The 17725-nt window shown below is 39.3% G+C and overlaps 2 protein-coding genes across 8 annotated transcripts in view; one reads left to right on the top strand and one right to left on the bottom strand.

Moving 5' to 3' along the window:
- The window catches only part of ARL13B (ARF like GTPase 13B), a 48299-nt gene extending 43906 nt beyond the window's left edge, over positions 1-4393 (bottom strand). For 2 of the 7 annotated variants that reach the window (XM_085239911.1, XM_085239920.1), the window contains exons 1-2: positions 4235-4393; positions 179-269 (exon numbers count right to left, since the gene is read on the bottom strand). In XM_085239911.1, the coding sequence (XP_085096037.1) occupies positions 179-237 (59 nt within the window). In that variant the 5' untranslated portion in view covers positions 238-269; positions 4235-4393. Of the gene's footprint in view, positions 1-178; positions 270-492; positions 588-1567; positions 1703-4234 lie in introns of those variants that run through there. The other 5 variants (XM_085239899.1, XM_085239903.1, XM_085239925.1 and 2 more) reach the window with 4 other exon arrangements.
- Positions 4394-4556: 163 nt separating this feature from the next.
- PROS1 (protein S) overlaps positions 4557-17725 on the top strand; it is a 32591-nt gene continuing 19422 nt past the window's right edge. The window contains exons 1-7 of the mRNA XM_085239892.1: positions 4557-5029; positions 9632-9789; positions 10951-10975; positions 11304-11390; positions 14826-14948; positions 15103-15225; positions 17298-17423. Coding sequence (XP_085096018.1) covers positions 4951-5029; positions 9632-9789; positions 10951-10975; positions 11304-11390; positions 14826-14948; positions 15103-15225; positions 17298-17423 — 721 coding nt within the window. The 5' untranslated portion in view covers positions 4557-4950. The remainder of the gene's footprint in view (positions 5030-9631; positions 9790-10950; positions 10976-11303; positions 11391-14825; positions 14949-15102; positions 15226-17297; positions 17424-17725) is intronic.

Raw genomic sequence — 17725 nt, 5'->3', positions numbered from 1 at the left:
CTTGTAAGTTCAGAATACATACTGATTATCACTTGGAGTTAAAAAAAATATATATATTTTGGAATTGGAAAAAAAAAAAATACTAAGAATGAAAGTAAAACACTGGTGAGATTATGTGAGATAAAGTTTGGGAAGAAGGTCAGCACTGAAGTATAAATAAACACTTTCACATGTTTACCTGACAGGCTCCTGCCAGCGTTTTAACCAGGTGCAACAATTGGCCATTAGGTTGAACATCTCTCTTCACTAGCCATTCAGAGCCTTGAAAGCTACAGAAACAACATGAACAGGTCAGACCAATGCAGGAAGACTGGGAGACTGCAGAGGCCCAGGTACTGACCTGTCACCCCTAGCAAGAAAAACAAATGCAGTTAGTCCCAACGTGTAACCAAGACAAACCACCCGTATGCAGAGCACACAGCAGCAGCAACCTGTTTATTCAGTGTTACTCAACCCCAACAAAGTCCCGGTGCGTCTTTCACCCTTTCTCACTTTGTTTGCCTCTGTTTGGGGCATCTGGGTAGCAATATCACACCACTTCCACAAAATAATAATGCAAGACCTGTGTACATCAGGAAACAGCAAGTTAGAGCAGCACAACATATCAAGCTATGAAATCCCAGTGCTTGTTTAGCAATTGTATTGCACAGTGCTCCTGGCTATGCAATAACAGCCAAATTCAAGCACAGGTAAGGCCTAAGAATGTAACACAATAAGACATCAGATGCAAATAAAATGTCATACACACTACATGTATTCACTTACCATCAGTTTCTTTTATGCATCAAGGAAATTGGGTTCTCTAGAGGGTACTTTGAGGAATAGGCAATTTAGTATACTACTTTTCACGAAATTAAAAAGGAGAATCAAGTATCTGTCATTTTACAATTCCATTTTCTACCATGCAAGTGTGAGAAAAAGAAACAGAACGTTCCTTTCTGATGCTGCGCTGTGGAATAAAATATGGTGAATGACTGCCTGATTGCATGTATGTCTAGTAAGTACAAAACAGTGCGGCTTACACAAATCATGCAAACACCCAAAGATGTAAAAGCTATTAAAGACCCTCAGTCACTTCAGCTACAACAGTATTACTATAAACAGTAGCAGTATAAAAATGTTCATGGAAAGCCCTTCAATGGCAAGCCTGGACAAATGTTAGTGCACAGCTTCAAACTCACTATGCTCTTCTTGGTGTGCATTACTGGCTCTGGCTGGGACAACATGTATTTTCTTCATAGCATGGTGCTGAGCTTCGTATTTTTTGCTAAAATTATGCTGATACCACAGTTGCTGAACAGTGCTCATGTGGCATCAAGGTTTTTCTCTTTCCCACTCCACCTTGCTATCAGAAGAATGATAGATTTAAGCTCAACATATTGTAAGTAAGTCACTCCAAAAGTAATGTTTCTTTATTTGCACGGAAATTACAACAGATATAAAGAGCACTGTAACACTATTTGGAAGAGCTAAATGTCATCTACAAAAGACTCCTTTTCAACATAGTCACCATCATTAGCTATGCCTCATTGTGCTGATATCCACTTGCTAGTCTTTTTAAACTTACAGCAAGCATCAGTGAAAATCAATCGGTGCAATGTTCTCTGCGTGGAGGAATTCAGTAGCACACCTTTGCTTCATGTGCACTTCTATGTCTGGTGCCATTTTAGCAGACTGTTCCTCTGCTGCCACCTGTCACACAGCAACAATATGTAACAGAACATTGGTGGGAAGGTTCAACCTCTACTGCCGTTCCACCAACATCCACTCCTGATTTCATGGGCCAACATAAAAAAAATAGAAGGCACTATTTTCAGAGCAGCCTTCATCACTGTTATCGGCAGGCTCTTGTGCTGGTCACAGAGCTTGCTTACTTTACTGTAGATCGGAGACTAGAGTTTGCTAGTGGCCAGGAAAGGCAGTATGGGGGATGCTTCTTCCTTGGGAAAAGGCAAACCTGTTTGTGGGATAATCCTTGCACAGATATCCAAGTGAGCTTGATTGGTAGCACAGGGAAAATTTTCTCAAGGAGATATAAACCTGGGGGAAAATAACACAGTATTCCAGTTGTGTATTACAAGAACTATTTAAACCAAGGCAGGATGAGCCTTTTGCAGGGGAACCAGGACTGTGCAGCAGCAACTCACTCCAAGCCCATCTTGACATCCCACAGTCCAACATACCACTTGTCATGTACTGGACAGCAACCTCCACAGATAGGGCCCAACTCATCAACTCTTCTCACAGACATTTACCAAGGGATAGGGAGGGAAACATACTGAATAGACGACTAATATCTGTGCTATGTCAAAGGGCAGAGGATGGTGGTTAATAAAATACCAATCTGTCCTCCAGAGGTTGTCACAAAGACAGATGTTCTCTACTGGTAACTTGCCTCCATGTCATCAGAAAGCAATAACACTTTGAATTGCCAAAGCAAATTTCCTGAAGCTCATTTCTCAAAGTTCCTTTTTTAACCAAATTAATTCCTTTGTTATTTTAAGCAATAACTAAGCTCAAACTAAGCCATGTTCAACAGAAGCAGAAAACTGAGTAATTAAGGATAACTTTCTAAACTTCTTCCTAATTTAATCAAAGTGGGGAAAAATTGAGGAGTTAACCCTGACAAACACACATTATCCCTAACAAAGAATAGTAGTTTAAATAATTTACGCAGGTAGTAACTGAAGACTCCTGACCTTACAAAGCTGTTGCATTCAAGAATGTTTTGTATGAGTCCGACATCATTTAATATCACAAATAGATCAGATTCCTTCCAGAGCAGACAACGGATATTCTTTAAATATTTACACTGCTATGTACAAGAGCACCTTAGAATAGCTTCTCCACAAGACTAGTGTGTAAGGAACAGAGAGGCTCCTTAAGAAGAGAGCAAGATGAATACAAGTATTCCAAATACAAAAACCAGGCTCTGAACAACCATAAAAGCCTCCAAGAAAACACATGCCACGGAATACAGTGCCTAGACCAACAAGCAAGTACCAACAAAGTTAATCTTGTGAACATGACTACACAAATTCATTTTCAGGACGTAGGTGTCACCACTGAACAATCCTTTCCCACATGCTGTCCAGCTTTACAGACTCTAACAAAATTGCAGTAAAGACATTGCCCACAGTATTCAACAGACATTGTGTTCTGCTATTTTGCAGATATGTATAGCTCATTAACAGCACACACATGTTGCTCCAGCAACATGTTTCCAGAAACTAAGAAAACCATAATAAATAACTGCATTAACCCTTGTAATTCTATATTAAGATCAAGAACTACTTAGCAGCCCATATGTAATGTGATCCAAAATACCATGTACCAGCAAGTACAAAACTCAGAGGAATCTGCTAATCAGATGCTTTTATTTCCACATCAAAGTATCTTTTAGATACTTCACTGTCAAGAGTTTACATGAAGCATTCTGCCCTTGGTAGAGAATTTTTCACTGTACTATCAGTCCTTCATCTTCCTTAAAGAATAATTAAGCAAAGCATTTAAAGCTTACCCTTCTCAGCAAGTTTAACTATTTCCTGCTATGCTGCTCCTTAGAATCGTTTGAGTTAGAAGGGATCCTTAAGGCCATCCAATCCAACCCCGCTGCAATGAAGAGGAACACCCACAGCTCCATCAGGTTACTCAGAGCCTGGTCCAGCCTTCCCTGAATGTCTCCAAGGATGGTGTATCCACCACCTCTCTGGGCAACCTGCTTCATAACTACTCGTACCATAAAAAAACTTCTTCCTTAAATTCAAAATAAATTTCTCTTCTTTTAGTCTGAAACCATTCCCCCTTTCCTATCACAGCAGACCCTGATAAAGCGTGCTCTCCTTTCTCATAATCCCCCTTCAGATACAGAAAGACTGCTGTCAGGTCTCCTTGTCTGACTTGTTTGAATTTTATTAATAAAAACAAAGAGCTCTACTTGAGTTGCATTATGTTTTGAACAGCCAGCCAAGCAACTGAGCAGTGACGGAGGCATGTTTCACCCGAGCCTGAATATCATCATTTCAGCCAAAACTTCAGCATAGCCAAAAGGCACACAAAGTACAAGCAGGAACAGCGTTGGGCTTGCTGGTGCCTTTGGGTCACGAAACAGGACTTTGGGTCACATCACACCTGGCTTGCTCTTAAACTAGACTGACAAGAGTTAATGCAGTAACGCATTTAACTGATACTCATCCCAACCGAGTCTCAAAGGCCCTCCCGGCCCCACACTTACCAGCGATCGAAGCGCGGCGGTGCGGCCTAGGCGGGCCGGTGCGCTGTTGCGGGGGCGGCTGCAGTCCGCCCCGCCGCGCCGGGGTCACGTGCCCAGCGGCCCGCTAACGCCAGGCCGCCTATTGGTGGAAGCCCCCATCGGTAGGGACGCGTAACCAGGCCGGTAACCCCGGGTTACCGCCAACGGGCGGGGAAAAAGGACAAAATTCTCGCAGACCGAGAAACGCGGAGGAGGGCAGAGCCGCGCCGGGGGGGAGAGGCAGGCCGGCGGTCGGCCAATAGGAGCGCGACACTCCGCACCGCCCGTGGCGGGCCGGCCGATCAGCGGCGAAGAGGCGCCGCCGGCTTTCCGCGCCTTGTCCCCCGTGCGGGAGGACCCGAAGGCGGCCGGCCGGGTGGCAATGCACCCTTCGGTGCGGGCGACGCTCGGCCCGCTCCAGCCGGGAAGAAGCTTCGCCATCAGGCAGCTCCCGGCGATGCGTCCCGCGGAGCCCGCCCGCCGCGCTCCCCGAGCCGGGCGCAGACGGCGATCATCGCCGCGGCGCTGCCCCCGGCGCCCTGCTGACGCTCGGGCCGGGCACGGTCGTCGGCCTCGGCCCAGCCTCCCCCCCCGCCCCTCCCTCCCGCCCCCAGAGGCTCGCCCGGCCCCGCCACCCCGCAGAGGAGCCGTCGCGCAGTCCCGGCGCCGTGCCCGCTCCCCGCCGGCCGCCGGCAGCGATGAGGCCGCGGGGCGGGCGGTGCGTGCCGCTGCTCGCGGGCCTGGCAGTGGCCATCGCGCTGGCGGAGGCCGCGACCTGTGAGTGGGGCGGGGGGCGCGGGCGGCGGGGAGAGGGCTGACCCGAGCGACGGGGCCCTCCGGATGGGAGCTGTGCGCTCGGAATCGCGGTCTGCGGATACGGCGGGGGCTGCGGGGCTGGTGACCAAAATCCAGCGCTGGGGCTCAGAGCCTCTCCTCACCTAGCGCTTGGTCCTCTTAGATTCGGTTGTCTATCTGGGGCAACTAGAATTAGGGCTCAAAGCAAGCGTGCTTCTGACGTGTCTTACTAATGATTAAACGGGCAGAGGAGAAAACTAATGTTTACTAATCAGACTTGTGTTTGAATGGCAGGGATTCAGGCTAGGAGGAGAACGGTATGGAAAGATGAAAATTCATTTTAGAAATTAGGTTTGAACTGGCCCTAAAAATAGGCTTTTTTCGACATCTCCCTTTCTCCTGCTTTTGTAATGCTTCCATAGAATCGTTTGAGTTGGAAGGGATCTTAAAGGCTATCTAGCCCAACTTCCCTGCAATGAACCCACAGCTAGATCAGGGTGCTCAGAGCTCCACCCAACCTCACCTTAAGTGTCTCCAGGGATGGGGCATCCACCACCTCTCTGGGCAACCTGTTCCAGTGCCTCACCACCCTTATTGTGAAACACTTTTTCCTTATATCCACTCTAAATCTCCCCTCTTAGTTTGAAACCATTACCCTTGTGCCATCACAGCAGACCCTGATAAAGAGTTTGTTCCCTTCTTTCTTATAGCCTCCCTTCGGATACTGAATTTATATACTTTAAAATAAAGTATTATTCCAAAAATAATGCTTCCTACTTATTTATATTAAAATGACAAGAGATACAAAGAGCACAGTAATGCTATTTGATAGAACAAATTCTCAGCTACAAAACACTCGTTTTCAACATAGGCACCACCTTAGCTATGCATTTTGATGAACAAGAGCATGCATGCCCCACTTTTAAATATCCACACCAGTGGAGGTGACCCACTGTCACTTTGCCCACTGCTGCAGTGCACCACCTACTACGTGACATCCACTGTTTGGTCTCCCTAAACATTTAGCAAGTGTTGATGATTGCTATAGTGGGTGCCATTTTTCCCACAGGGAGGAATTCAGTGACACACTTTGCTTCATACACACTTCCACGTCAAATGTCATTTTGTCAGACTGCACATCTGTTGCCATCTATTGCACAGCAACAATATGTGATGGAATAGTGATGAGGTTCAGCCTCTACTGCCATAGCCCCAACATTTGCCTCTGACATCATGAGCCAACAGAATAACATATGAGACTTGCTCCAGAAGTAATGCTCCTATGTACATCGTTCTTTTTTACACAAATGGCTAATCTGTAATAACATACAGCAGTGAGCAGTGCTGGACTAATTGCAAGCTTTATAAATGTTCTTGTGCAGCATAAGCACATATAATTTTTGTGCAAGACAGAACAGACAAACATTAGCAGTTCATTGACTTTAATTTGTTGGTTGCGTAAAGCTTATGTCACTGATGTGCATTTCTAAAGACTCTAGGAATTATAGAGCTGACTGCAATACAGCAGCTGTACAAATAAGGCAATTCCACTATCTAGAATGTCATCAGTTTTAGTTTTTATTCATTGTGTTGGGTCTGTGAAGTTTCTCTGACAGCAGTAGTAGGCTACAACAGCTTTCCACAACCAGGGTATTTGATAAGCAGCTCTAAGCTGTGCTTAACTAGTCCACTTAAGGCAGGTTTGTGGCTGTCTGTGCACTACAAATTAGCTTTGAGGAACCACACTCAGTCTTATTCTCTCCTCATTTTTTTTTTTTTTTTAATTTCTTTATCAAGAGTATTGCTTTTAAACATGCATTTGATAAACATAGATTTGATAACTAGACACTACACTGTATCTGTGCAGAGCCTGTTGGTTGAAACTGTAGCCAGGATTTCAAAGAGGCTTTAGTGATATTTAAATAAAATACGCTGAGTTCCTTAAGGGTTAACTATTGGTTTGGCAGGGTCAGGAGTTCACTGGAGTTTCCTGTAATCAAACTGGCAGCAACAGCAGGGAGGATTTGTTTTTTCCCCTAATAAAAGTCCTGTCATGATCCTTGTAAGGAAAAAACAGTTAAGTAAATACACTACTAAGTCTGTACATGTGAATTGAAATATTTTCAATAAAAATTTGTGCTAAGGCACCTTAATTAAACTTAAAAGCTTAGGTAAGTATAAATGGAGGCTGAACTACTTATTGTAAAAGAATATGCCCATTTCCACTACTGCACTGTATTCAAAGCAGGTAGTTTTATATCTGGGGTCATGTCCCCTGAAACACTGTACTTAGAATTTTATTGCACGTTATTTATTGAAAAAGTGTGTTGAAATGAGAATGATGGTCAAAACAAGAACATTTAAAGTCAGCTGTGAATTAGGCCTCATCTTCACCACAGAGCCTCTGCCTCAGAGCCGTATCAGAAGCTTACATTGGTGGTAACCATAAACAAAATTGGCAAGAGTTTTTCTGCTTGGACGCTTACTTAGTTTTTCATGGTAGCATACACCAATGAAAGCTCTCTTCTATCAGCATAGATAGATATGAGTTCTTTGCTTTTCAAGACGTTCCAGCAGAGCTTTGTACTGAAGTCTTGGCCTCATTACTGTTGTGGATCAGTCTCCACCTTACAGAGATCTTTCCAGACTCCAGTAAGACTAACTCATAGATAATGTATGTAAGAAGAAATGAATCCTCCAAAACCAGAGTGATGCCTACTCAAATACTCAGAACAGGGCATAAGCTGTTCTCTCTTCCTTGCATTTCTGAGCAACTTGCTGGTTACTTTCTGAGACAAGGATGTGTTTCTAAGCTTTAGAGGTATGCCATAGTCTATAATCAACAAATACACAGAGTGGTGTGATTAGGCAAGTATCTATAGATCATATAAGTAGAAAGGTTATCACGGTGGAAAGGGATAATTGAAAATAAATGAAATGCTCACCATGTCCTATGCTCGCAAGAAAACTCCAAATGGAACAATCTCTAGAAAAAGATCCTTCCTCCTGGCAGTCAGCTCTTAAATGGGTCTAGGTGAGGTGGAGCCAGGTTCCACCCCTTCCAGCAGCACAGGTGAATTGCCTTCACCTGTGCTCCCAAGGTTGACTCAGTGCTTGCCTCAAGTGATCAATCAGAGGTTCAGGCCGTGATTTAGCAGTTCCCATACACCATACCATAAGAATTAATCTTATGAAATAGACCTAAGAAATCAATTTGAGGCTACAGTCTTATTCCATATCACATACTTTTAGGATGCTGTAACAGCGAGGTTTCATCAGGTCACTGTCCATGTTGAAATGCTCCAGAGTGCTTCAGCTGTGTTTGCCATCACTTGATTGAGAGCTTTGTGTTTAGAGTGCTATGGTTTTAAGTTACATCTGTCACTTGAAAGCCTTTCTGTCTTCAAGTTCTGTACATCATTAGCTGTTCTTCCTAAAAAGCCATTTAAGTTTTTCCTCTATTAGTGCTTTGGGAGGCCATTCTCTGACAGTTGACTACAAAGGTACTCTGGGTTTGAGGTATTACAAGTTAATAAATAACACTGAATTGACTATGTCTGTTTAAATTGATCTTCACAGACTAGTGATGAATATTTAAGTACACTGTATCTGGTTTGCACAGTGGGTACCCTCTCACAGTTATGCTAGTCAGACAGGTTGCTTGTGTAAAAGCTGGTAAAAGAAGGGAAGGTGCAGAAGGTGCCATGCTGTCTAGTTAGCATCTGTCAACCATGCTCTTTAACCCCGTAAGCTGGAGTTCTTGCTATTATGCTCATCCGTTTTTTTCTTAATCACAAGGTATGTCCAAAAATAAAATCAATGAGGCAGTCTAGTCTAGTCTCTTTCCCCATAATATTGTGTGCTCTGCAAAGAACACTGGACCAAATAGATATCTTTTTATTGTAATACAATTTCACAACTAATTTCTTTGCCAATTGTCTAAATGTCAATAAAATAGCAACAATAAGATATGTGAAAATTAGGAATGACTCACAACATGATCAATTTGAAATATAAAAGTTAAGTAGGATTCTATTTTACCTGTGTCAAATGTGAATGTAGTTTCAGGTTGTTAGCCTTGATATTTTTTTTTGGAATGTCATTATCTTTTACTTTCTCATATTCTTTCTGATTCTGAAAAACTAAAATGACTTTGTGTTAATTACATATAACAGGTAGCCTGATTTCTTTCGGACACATTTTTGATCACATATATAGGATCAGAATATTTACTTCTAGGTCAAGTAAACAGGTAATAGAAAAAACTTGAGAGCATTTTTCCATTTATCAGTCACACATCTCATTTACAACATCATAGCTTAAAAAAAAGACTGAATATAACATTTAAATTGTGCTTCAGACACAGCATTGCATAAGCTTTTTTGTGGTGACTTGGAGTTTTTTTGGTCAGGAACAGCTAGGACGTGTACCAAGAACAGAATCCTGGACTGTTTGTGCCTAAATCATAGGAAACAGCCACTTCATGAGTAATCTCTTAATTCAGACTTTTGTAAGGGAATCTCATGTTTATCTCATATTTTAGCAGTTGAAAATAAATAACAGAGCTCCTTTGTTTCTACCAAGTTTTATCCCACCAGTATGCCTCTGAGTTCCTGGTGAGGAAACGTCGAGCAAATTCTTTTATGGAAGAAAGTAAGAAGGGAAATTTAGAAAGAGAATGTATTGAAGAATTATGCAACAAGGAAGAAGCCAGAGAAATCTTTGAAAATAATCCTGAAACTGTAAGTATGTGATGAACATCTGTGAGATAAGCAGTACTTCTTTGCAGTAGGATTCTAGAGGTACACAGGATTCACATTGCAAAGCTTAAAAAAAATCTCAAACCTTGCAGACCAAGAACTGGGCTGAAAGTCTCCTGCGTATAGAATCAATTAATACTAAACAACATATAAGCAAAGAAAATAGTTGAGTAGATATTATTTTGATTTCAGGTATGGATCACCAGTTTTAGACCACAGTTGTCTGCGTGCATTCCATGTGGGGAAAGCCTGTTAGCTTCAATTAAAATTTTACACAGAGAATGCATGGCAGTGCAACTCTTTTAATGAAGGGATTGAACGTATTACTATGAGCTTTTTTCCTAGTGGAGATAACTGTTCTTCAGCTCATTCCCACTGCACAGTATTTAGCATTAGGAATATTGTAGTCAGCTTCATCCTGTAAAGGGGTTATTATGTACAGAATATGTGATTAAGATGAATTCCTGATTTGCAAGCCATGTATTAGTTCTATGTTCTGTCTTTGATAACATTGCATGTATTTGGAGATACTGTTTGTTGATATTTAAGTAAAAAAAATATTTCAGTAATCAGTAGTTTATTAAAAAAAAAAATCTAGTTTAACAAGACTTCACTTTATTTGGAATGAAGTTCTTGTAAAATATTCAACCTATTCCATGTTGTGGTGTTTGGGGGGGTTTTGTTTTGTTTTGTTGTTATTGTTGTTTTTAATTTAATTTAGTTTATTTTTTTATTTCCCTTCTTTACCTGAAGATAAAAAAGGAGGCTTCTCTGTCTCTAGTAATAGTATTGGGCAAGATCCTCCCATTCTAAGAAAAAATTTTCAAATTTTCATTTTGACCTCCAATTTATTATCACATCCAATTCACTTTCATTGCCTTCACTTTAAAATTGTCAAATTCAGTGCAGAATCTTAACCTTCTCTCCACTGAGTCCTTTGATACGAAATAATCTACTATCTTACCCTAAATAATAGAATACATGCCAAGTTTTATATGCATCATTATGAATCCAAGTGATTTTCTTTTTTGCTTCTTTTAGAGTTATAAGACAAATATATTTTAGAAAATTTTCAGTGTGTTTTGCTGTATTTCTGTCTACCTTCAGTTTTTCTTACCCTCTGTTTTTCTTTTCTTTGTGCAGGAGTATTTTTATCCCAAGTATTTAAGTAAGTACAAGAAACCTGAGCAACTCTATTGTGTCATTCACTACCCTTCCTATTTGGATAATGTTAGTTTTGTTATTCTGCCCACAGCACTAAAAGATTTCCATGCTTATTATAATGCATACTAGCTCTTTGGCAGTCTGATGTGCTTAGATCCCAGCAAAGGCACTAAGAAGGCTGGTCTGTGATCAGCTGTCCTTAATATACCCAGACAAGTTTTCTAACTTGTTTCAAACTGTGAGAAGAGAGTCTTTGAAGATGCCATGTATAAGCTGTTGTAATTTCAGTCTAAATGAGTGTTTGTATCCTATGTGTGGATTTGCATTTGCAGGCTGCCTTGCCTCCTATCGAGCAGGAGTTTTCAGGGTTACTGCAGTTACTCCAGATTCTCCTGCTGACCTGAGGGCATGTGTCAATGGTAAGTGCTGCTGCTGGATGCTTTACCTACTGCACTCACACTTGAACACACACACATGTCCATGGCTAGGAAGCAGTTGTTTTTGCCAGAAAAATACGCAAATCTCTATTTAACTCCAGCAAACAATTATCTGGGAAAAGAATTTGACAAGAAATTTAGGTGAGAGAATTTGCAGAGTAAGTGACTGTTTTTAATTTTTACAAAGCATACCAAAAAAGAAACAAACTGCGAAATGGAAGGCAGACTTTCCAGAAGCATAAAAGCGTGTGCTGTCACAGCTCACCAATGTTCCCTAGTATGGCCTCAGTACTCTGCCATATCTTTAGTAACGATACTTGACTCTGCCCTTCAAGCAAATCCTGTTTGATGAATTGAGCGAAGAGGCCACCTGGCAAATTAGCCTTTATACTACAGTTTGGCCCATGGTTACACTATATCCTTTGTTGAAGGGTGTAATGCCACTAACTGAAAAAATCAAACATGAGCTAGAAGATCTAGTTATTTACTTCAGATACAAGAAGACCACAAAGCAAAGAGTTTGTGATGCTGCTCAAATATGTAGTTTTCTATGCCCATACATTCATAATACCAGTGTGAACTGTATTTTTTCTAGTAAATTCACAGGAAACATCTGTAGCTCATTCCCTACTCGTCACTGTAGAAATATCTCTCTGAACTTATTAAACTTTTACAGCCTATAAGCATCAGAGAAATTTTCTTATTCTTGATCATCTGTCCCTGTTTTTGTCACTGAAAGCAAGAGAAGGTGAGAAAAATTCTTAATAATGACACTCTACGTGGTCATGGATGAACATATTTTCCAGATCACTTAGCCAACGTGCCTGCTGTCATAAACTAAAATATACTGCCATTGATGTCACACTTTCTCACTCTTTATTGGTTCTGGGAGAAAAGAATTTAGCAGAGTTGTGTGAGTGCACAGTGTTTCTGTATTATCCTGTGAATGCAACTAGTTAACTTGTTGTTATTGTATTTCTCCATTTGGATTCATAATATTGAGGAAAGACGTGTTACTACTGTTGGTCAGTCAACAGGAAAAAGGACAAGTTAAAAGAGTTAGCATAACCTTTGCAAGTGTTCCAAAGGCTTGACTGTTCAAAGGACTTTATGCAGAGCATTTCTGAAAAGGAAATACTGCTGAGAAAGCAGAATAATTAATTCCCATTAAGACTATGACTTTTTTTTGGAAATGTATTTTCATTGACTCATGCATCTTACGATACTGAATATCAAGCATTTTTTCATTTTAAAAGTTTTGTGTTTATGTAATTATCCGAATTGTTTTGATAGTGTCAAAATGAAAAATCCAATTTTCATAATAAGAAAAAAATTAATTATAACAATTACTTTAGAACAATACAGTAACTAGTGTGAATCTCAAGATGGGAAAGAATAAAAATAACAATGCGACTAGAATTTTAAGGTAACTTGAAGTTCCTAAACGTCTGTATCACATAGTTGCATACTTAACTGCTTTTGAAAATAAAGGCTTAAAAAATCCCAATGTTTACACTTATCCAGCTCAGCACGGCACATGTTCTGGATACCAAAGACTTAAAGTGGGAGAGGATGTTTCTTGCCACCTATCTTTTCACTGAAGCCTGAGTAGATCTTATGACATTTAGTTGTTGTCACGCATGTTTCTCAGAAGGATTTAGTGAATAGAAGGTCAGAAGGAGCCCCAGAAGTTCACCAGTTCACTTTTTTTTTTTTTTTAAATTTATTAGCATCCCCAGTTCTCTTCCTGTTTATTTACTTAATTCATCTTATTCCATCTATGTATATTTTGCACTGACAACATAACCCATCTTCTGTGAGATCAGACTCACATGCCATCACTACTTTCTGCACAGAAACATTCATACTCAGTTTTTTTCTGCAATTGCACACTTCAAGGGTACCTTCCACATCTGTCATTTATAAAATGCTTTGCTTGTTCCAAGCCTGGTTCACACACTTGTTCCTTGACCTACAAAAGCAGAAATTAGCAAGCAAGAGAAAAAAAATGTAGGTAGTTACACAACTATTTTTTTTACCACAGGAAATTGCTGTGACAGTCATGTATCAGCCCCGTTCCTTTTATTTCTTCTTTGCAATTTCTTCTGCCAGTCTTACCTGAAACTGGAGTCCTTTGGTCTGCAACATGAGTATTAAGTGCCGTACAGTAGCTATTCTAGAGATGCTGTATGGTTTTGGAGCTTGTCTGGCCTTTGAGGTTTGGGATTTGCTTGCAGCAGAATTTAAATATTAAGTAAATTTAATTGACAAATATGCTAACAGTTTTTTTTAAACTTTCTTACACAACTTTAAACTTACTCTTCTGTGGGGCTCAACATAAAGAAATTCAGTGAGGTTTTTGGCACAGAATCACAGCGAGTTTCATTCTGCAAGATTACTTGCCTTTCCAGCCACTTTTTTTTTTTTTTTTTTTTTAATCTGAGCATCCCAAAATTCTGTCTTCATTCTACCTGTTCTTTTATAATACTCTTTTTTCATGTTTATTTTCTTTTTAGAAAACATGAAATAACGTCCTAAAATATGTACAAAAACATATTTTTTAAGAGGAAACAGTATATTTGTGACTTCTATAGGTTTGGTGATAAATAATCCATAAGAGTACTGACAAACTCAAGAGAAGTAAATATAAGGACACTTGATATAGTATGCTGACAAAAATTAGGAAAATAGTGGAAAAAATTTGAAGAATTTATGTATTTTGGGCATAGCAAAAAGATAGTGAGCTTTGTGTTCTTTGTCCCAACTATGTATTTTGAGCCTTGCTTCTTGAAGTCTTGCCAGCATGCATAAAGAATCTTCAGTTGATTTTTCCAATCTATTTTTTTTTTTTTCCATTGAAGCTAATATTTGTGACAGGAGACAGCATTATCACTTATGTATTCAGTCTACATGTAAGGCTTGGGCAGCCAAAACAAACTGAGGTATAAGTCTCTCTATGAACACAATACACTTTCTTGAACAGAGAAACTGAGCTCTTGAATTTTATTCTGGGGTACTTGTTGAAAATTTGGAATTTCTACTGAAATTTGTGTCAACGTAATAAGACAGAGCATTATTCTCTAAAGGGTTAAATATGTCACTAATATTAAAAAAAAAAAGTGTCAAGACTTTGGTCACAATCTGCAAGGATTATTGTGGTTTAGTGAATCACTTGTTTTCTAGTAATTTTCTGTCTGGTGAAGAATACTGGTGGCTTTAGATTTTTTTTCACTTGCAGATTCTGGCTAACAGAATTAATAGCAAGAGTTTTGTATCAATATCTGATCTTATTCATCAAGCCTCTCCCTGTTTTATGAAAGGTAAAAGGTACCTGTGGAAGACGAAAGGAGAGATTAATCTGATCCTTGAGGGAAATATCCTCAAATAACATGCACTTCTAATGTTTTCATCCTGCAGAAATTTCAAACCAGTGTAGCCCTCTGCCATGCCATAGAGATGGATATAAGGATTGCATAGATGGACAAGCCAGATATACATGCATCTGTAAACCAGGATGGCAAGGAGAGAATTGTGAAAAAGGTATAATCTCTAATCTCACTACAATATTAGTTCTTAGGAATACAGTTATAGTTCTAGTGCTGAATAGTACAGATCTTGAAGTATACCTACATGCACACAATTGTCAATGGTTGTTTTTCCCTGAGCAATGATTTTTATTTTGTTTTCCTTCTAGATATAAATGAATGTGAAGACTTCAATGGAGGTTGTAGCCAACGCTGTTCTAATTTGCCTGGAAGCTACCGTTGTTTATGTGAGGATGGCTACTTCATGCATTCAAATAAACGAGATTGCAGAGGTAGGAAGTGAGGCTTAAGGAGAGTATCACTACATAACAATCCATTGCCTATTGACTTAGGGGAAAGAATTTAGCCAAGTAGTTCCATAAATGCTCTAAATCAACAGAAGCTTGCATTGCCACTGGAAGCTTGCAGGCCTGCTTCAACGAGGCTGCTCATCCTACTTCCTACCTTATACTGCTACAAACATTTGTACAACTGTTTAGTGAACAAGATCAAAGAATGAAGATGTTGAACCAACTAAGGTTCAAAGAAAGTTTTAGTCACTAACCAGTTTCATATCTCCTTTAAGCTTGTTGAAACAGAAACATAGAATGTTGCAACCAGCTAACATTGTTATCGTGCAAATCCTATCTGGCAAACACTGGCTTAGGCTGAGTCACTCCAAATTTGCTGTCTTCTTTTGGAAGTTTGTATGTTTGTTAGAGAATAAACTATTAATGAAACTGAAAATGCTGTACATGAAGAAAAACATTTGTCTTTCAATCACCTAGCATAATTTTTTCTTCATACATGAATAGTTGTCAATTTATTATTGACCACGACCTATGCATTTCATTCCACTCCAGATGAAGTCTATATATTAAAATAATTAGCAAATCTTACTTCAAAGAAAAAAGAAAAAAAAAAAAGCAATATCTTTTCATTTTCACATCACATATTTTATTTCTGAACCATGCCAACCATTTCAGATAATGTTAAATAATTCAAGAGACAACCTAAGGGTTGTCTGCCACTGTTTCTTCCTTTAGTCTAAATATATTTGAGAGTTAATAATGCCTCTGGAAATACCAGAAGAAAAAAAAAAATCTGTTATGTCAAATAGGGAAGACAGGTAAGCTATTTAGAATCTCTGCAGTTCTTGGAATGATGTTGAAAAAATCTTTTAAAACATATATTGAAGCTAAAAATACACAAACATACTTTAACAATTTGGACCAATGATGTAACTGATTCTTTGCAAAGGTTTTATTGTAACACAATGCTTGGCTTAAAAAGAACAAGTTATTTTTAGTTATCTGACACTAGAATCAATGAGTAGCAGACAAAGTGAAATAACTAAGCAACTAAAAAAAAAAAATCATAAACATTTTCTTAGAGAACATTATTATTAGACTGAGATGTTTCTTCTGGAGTTCTACTCTACCTTCAATAGTGACATAAGTACAGATCTGGGTGTTGATCATTCAAAGACCATCAGATTGGCAAATAACTTGAAAACTAATCAAACATAGTACTAGTTAGGTCATTTAAAAACTGGATTTAAGTATTTAATTACAATCATCTTCAAAATTATACACCAAGGAATTTAAAGCGCAGAAAATAACACTCAAAAAGTAGCCTGTATTTTGGACAACTGTGACTTCAAAAATGTTTTGAATCCTCACAGGCAGGTAACAGACTCAGTTCTCCCCAGTGCAGTTACTACAAAACCATGGGGAAAACTAGAATGATCCTTGCACATACAGATGGGAATTAAAATGCTAACATGGATTGGATATTTTTCTGTCTACAAGACATTTAGTTAGATTTATACTATATGTTGTATCCAGTTGTCACATTGACATTGAAAAATATGAAACAACACAGAAGATAAACACTGGAATGATTTGGGGGATGAAGAGACAGGGAGCAACATGAAGATCTGTCAGCATAGCCAATTGTGACATGTAAGAAATGGATAGGATTATTTCTTGTCTTTCTAGATGTTTTATAAAAGACGGGATATTATTATGCAGTGTAGCTTAGCTTATAGGAAATCCACAGACTATTTCTCTTACTGCATTCCTAGATATGTTTCTCTTTTCCTGTTAGCCACTAAACATGTGAGAAGATTTTAAAGGTAGACAGGCAGAGAATTCATTTTTGACTGAGAGTCTGCAGAAATGCCTTTCAGGGACCTCTGGAAGTCTTTAGTGCTACAGTTATAGACCACTATAAAAGCACAGAAAACCTAACTAGCAAGAGACAGTTTGCCAGCCTCACCAAGTTCTTACAGTTTTGGACCAAGTTAAGAAAAAATGGTATGCAAAACAGTAACTTATTTTTAATAACTTGTTTGTATTTTTAGATATAAATGAATGTGCATTACATCCAAACATCTGTGGGACAGCTGTCTGTAAGAATACCCTGGGTAAATATGAATGTGAATGTGCAGAAGGCTACACATATAATTCAACTTCCAAGAATTGTGAAGGTAGGACTTCCCTTCCTGCCTCCTTCCCTCTCATATTCCTCCATTTCTTTCCATTTTTGAATCTACTGCTATACAAAATCCAGCATCTCTTATATGGTATATTGATTACTATGGAGTTACTCACTTGTTTGTTCTTTCAGGGGTCCAAGATATACTGCAGGCATTTCAATGACTTGCTCTGAGGTCTTAGGGTATCCAGCATAGTCTTGCGTGTCCTCCTGCAATGCCAGATGATTTTGTCAGTTCATGGGACATTATCTGTTCCACTGTAAAAAGGACTTTCTGTCCAAGCTCTCAAACCA

The sequence above is a fragment of the Meleagris gallopavo genome, chromosome 1, assembly GCF_905368555.1.
Source record: "Meleagris gallopavo chromosome 1, MGAL_WU_HG_1.1, whole genome shotgun sequence".
Taxonomy (NCBI): Eukaryota; Metazoa; Chordata; class Aves; order Galliformes; family Phasianidae; genus Meleagris; species Meleagris gallopavo.
This window is presented reverse-complemented; position numbering and strand designations above follow the sequence as displayed.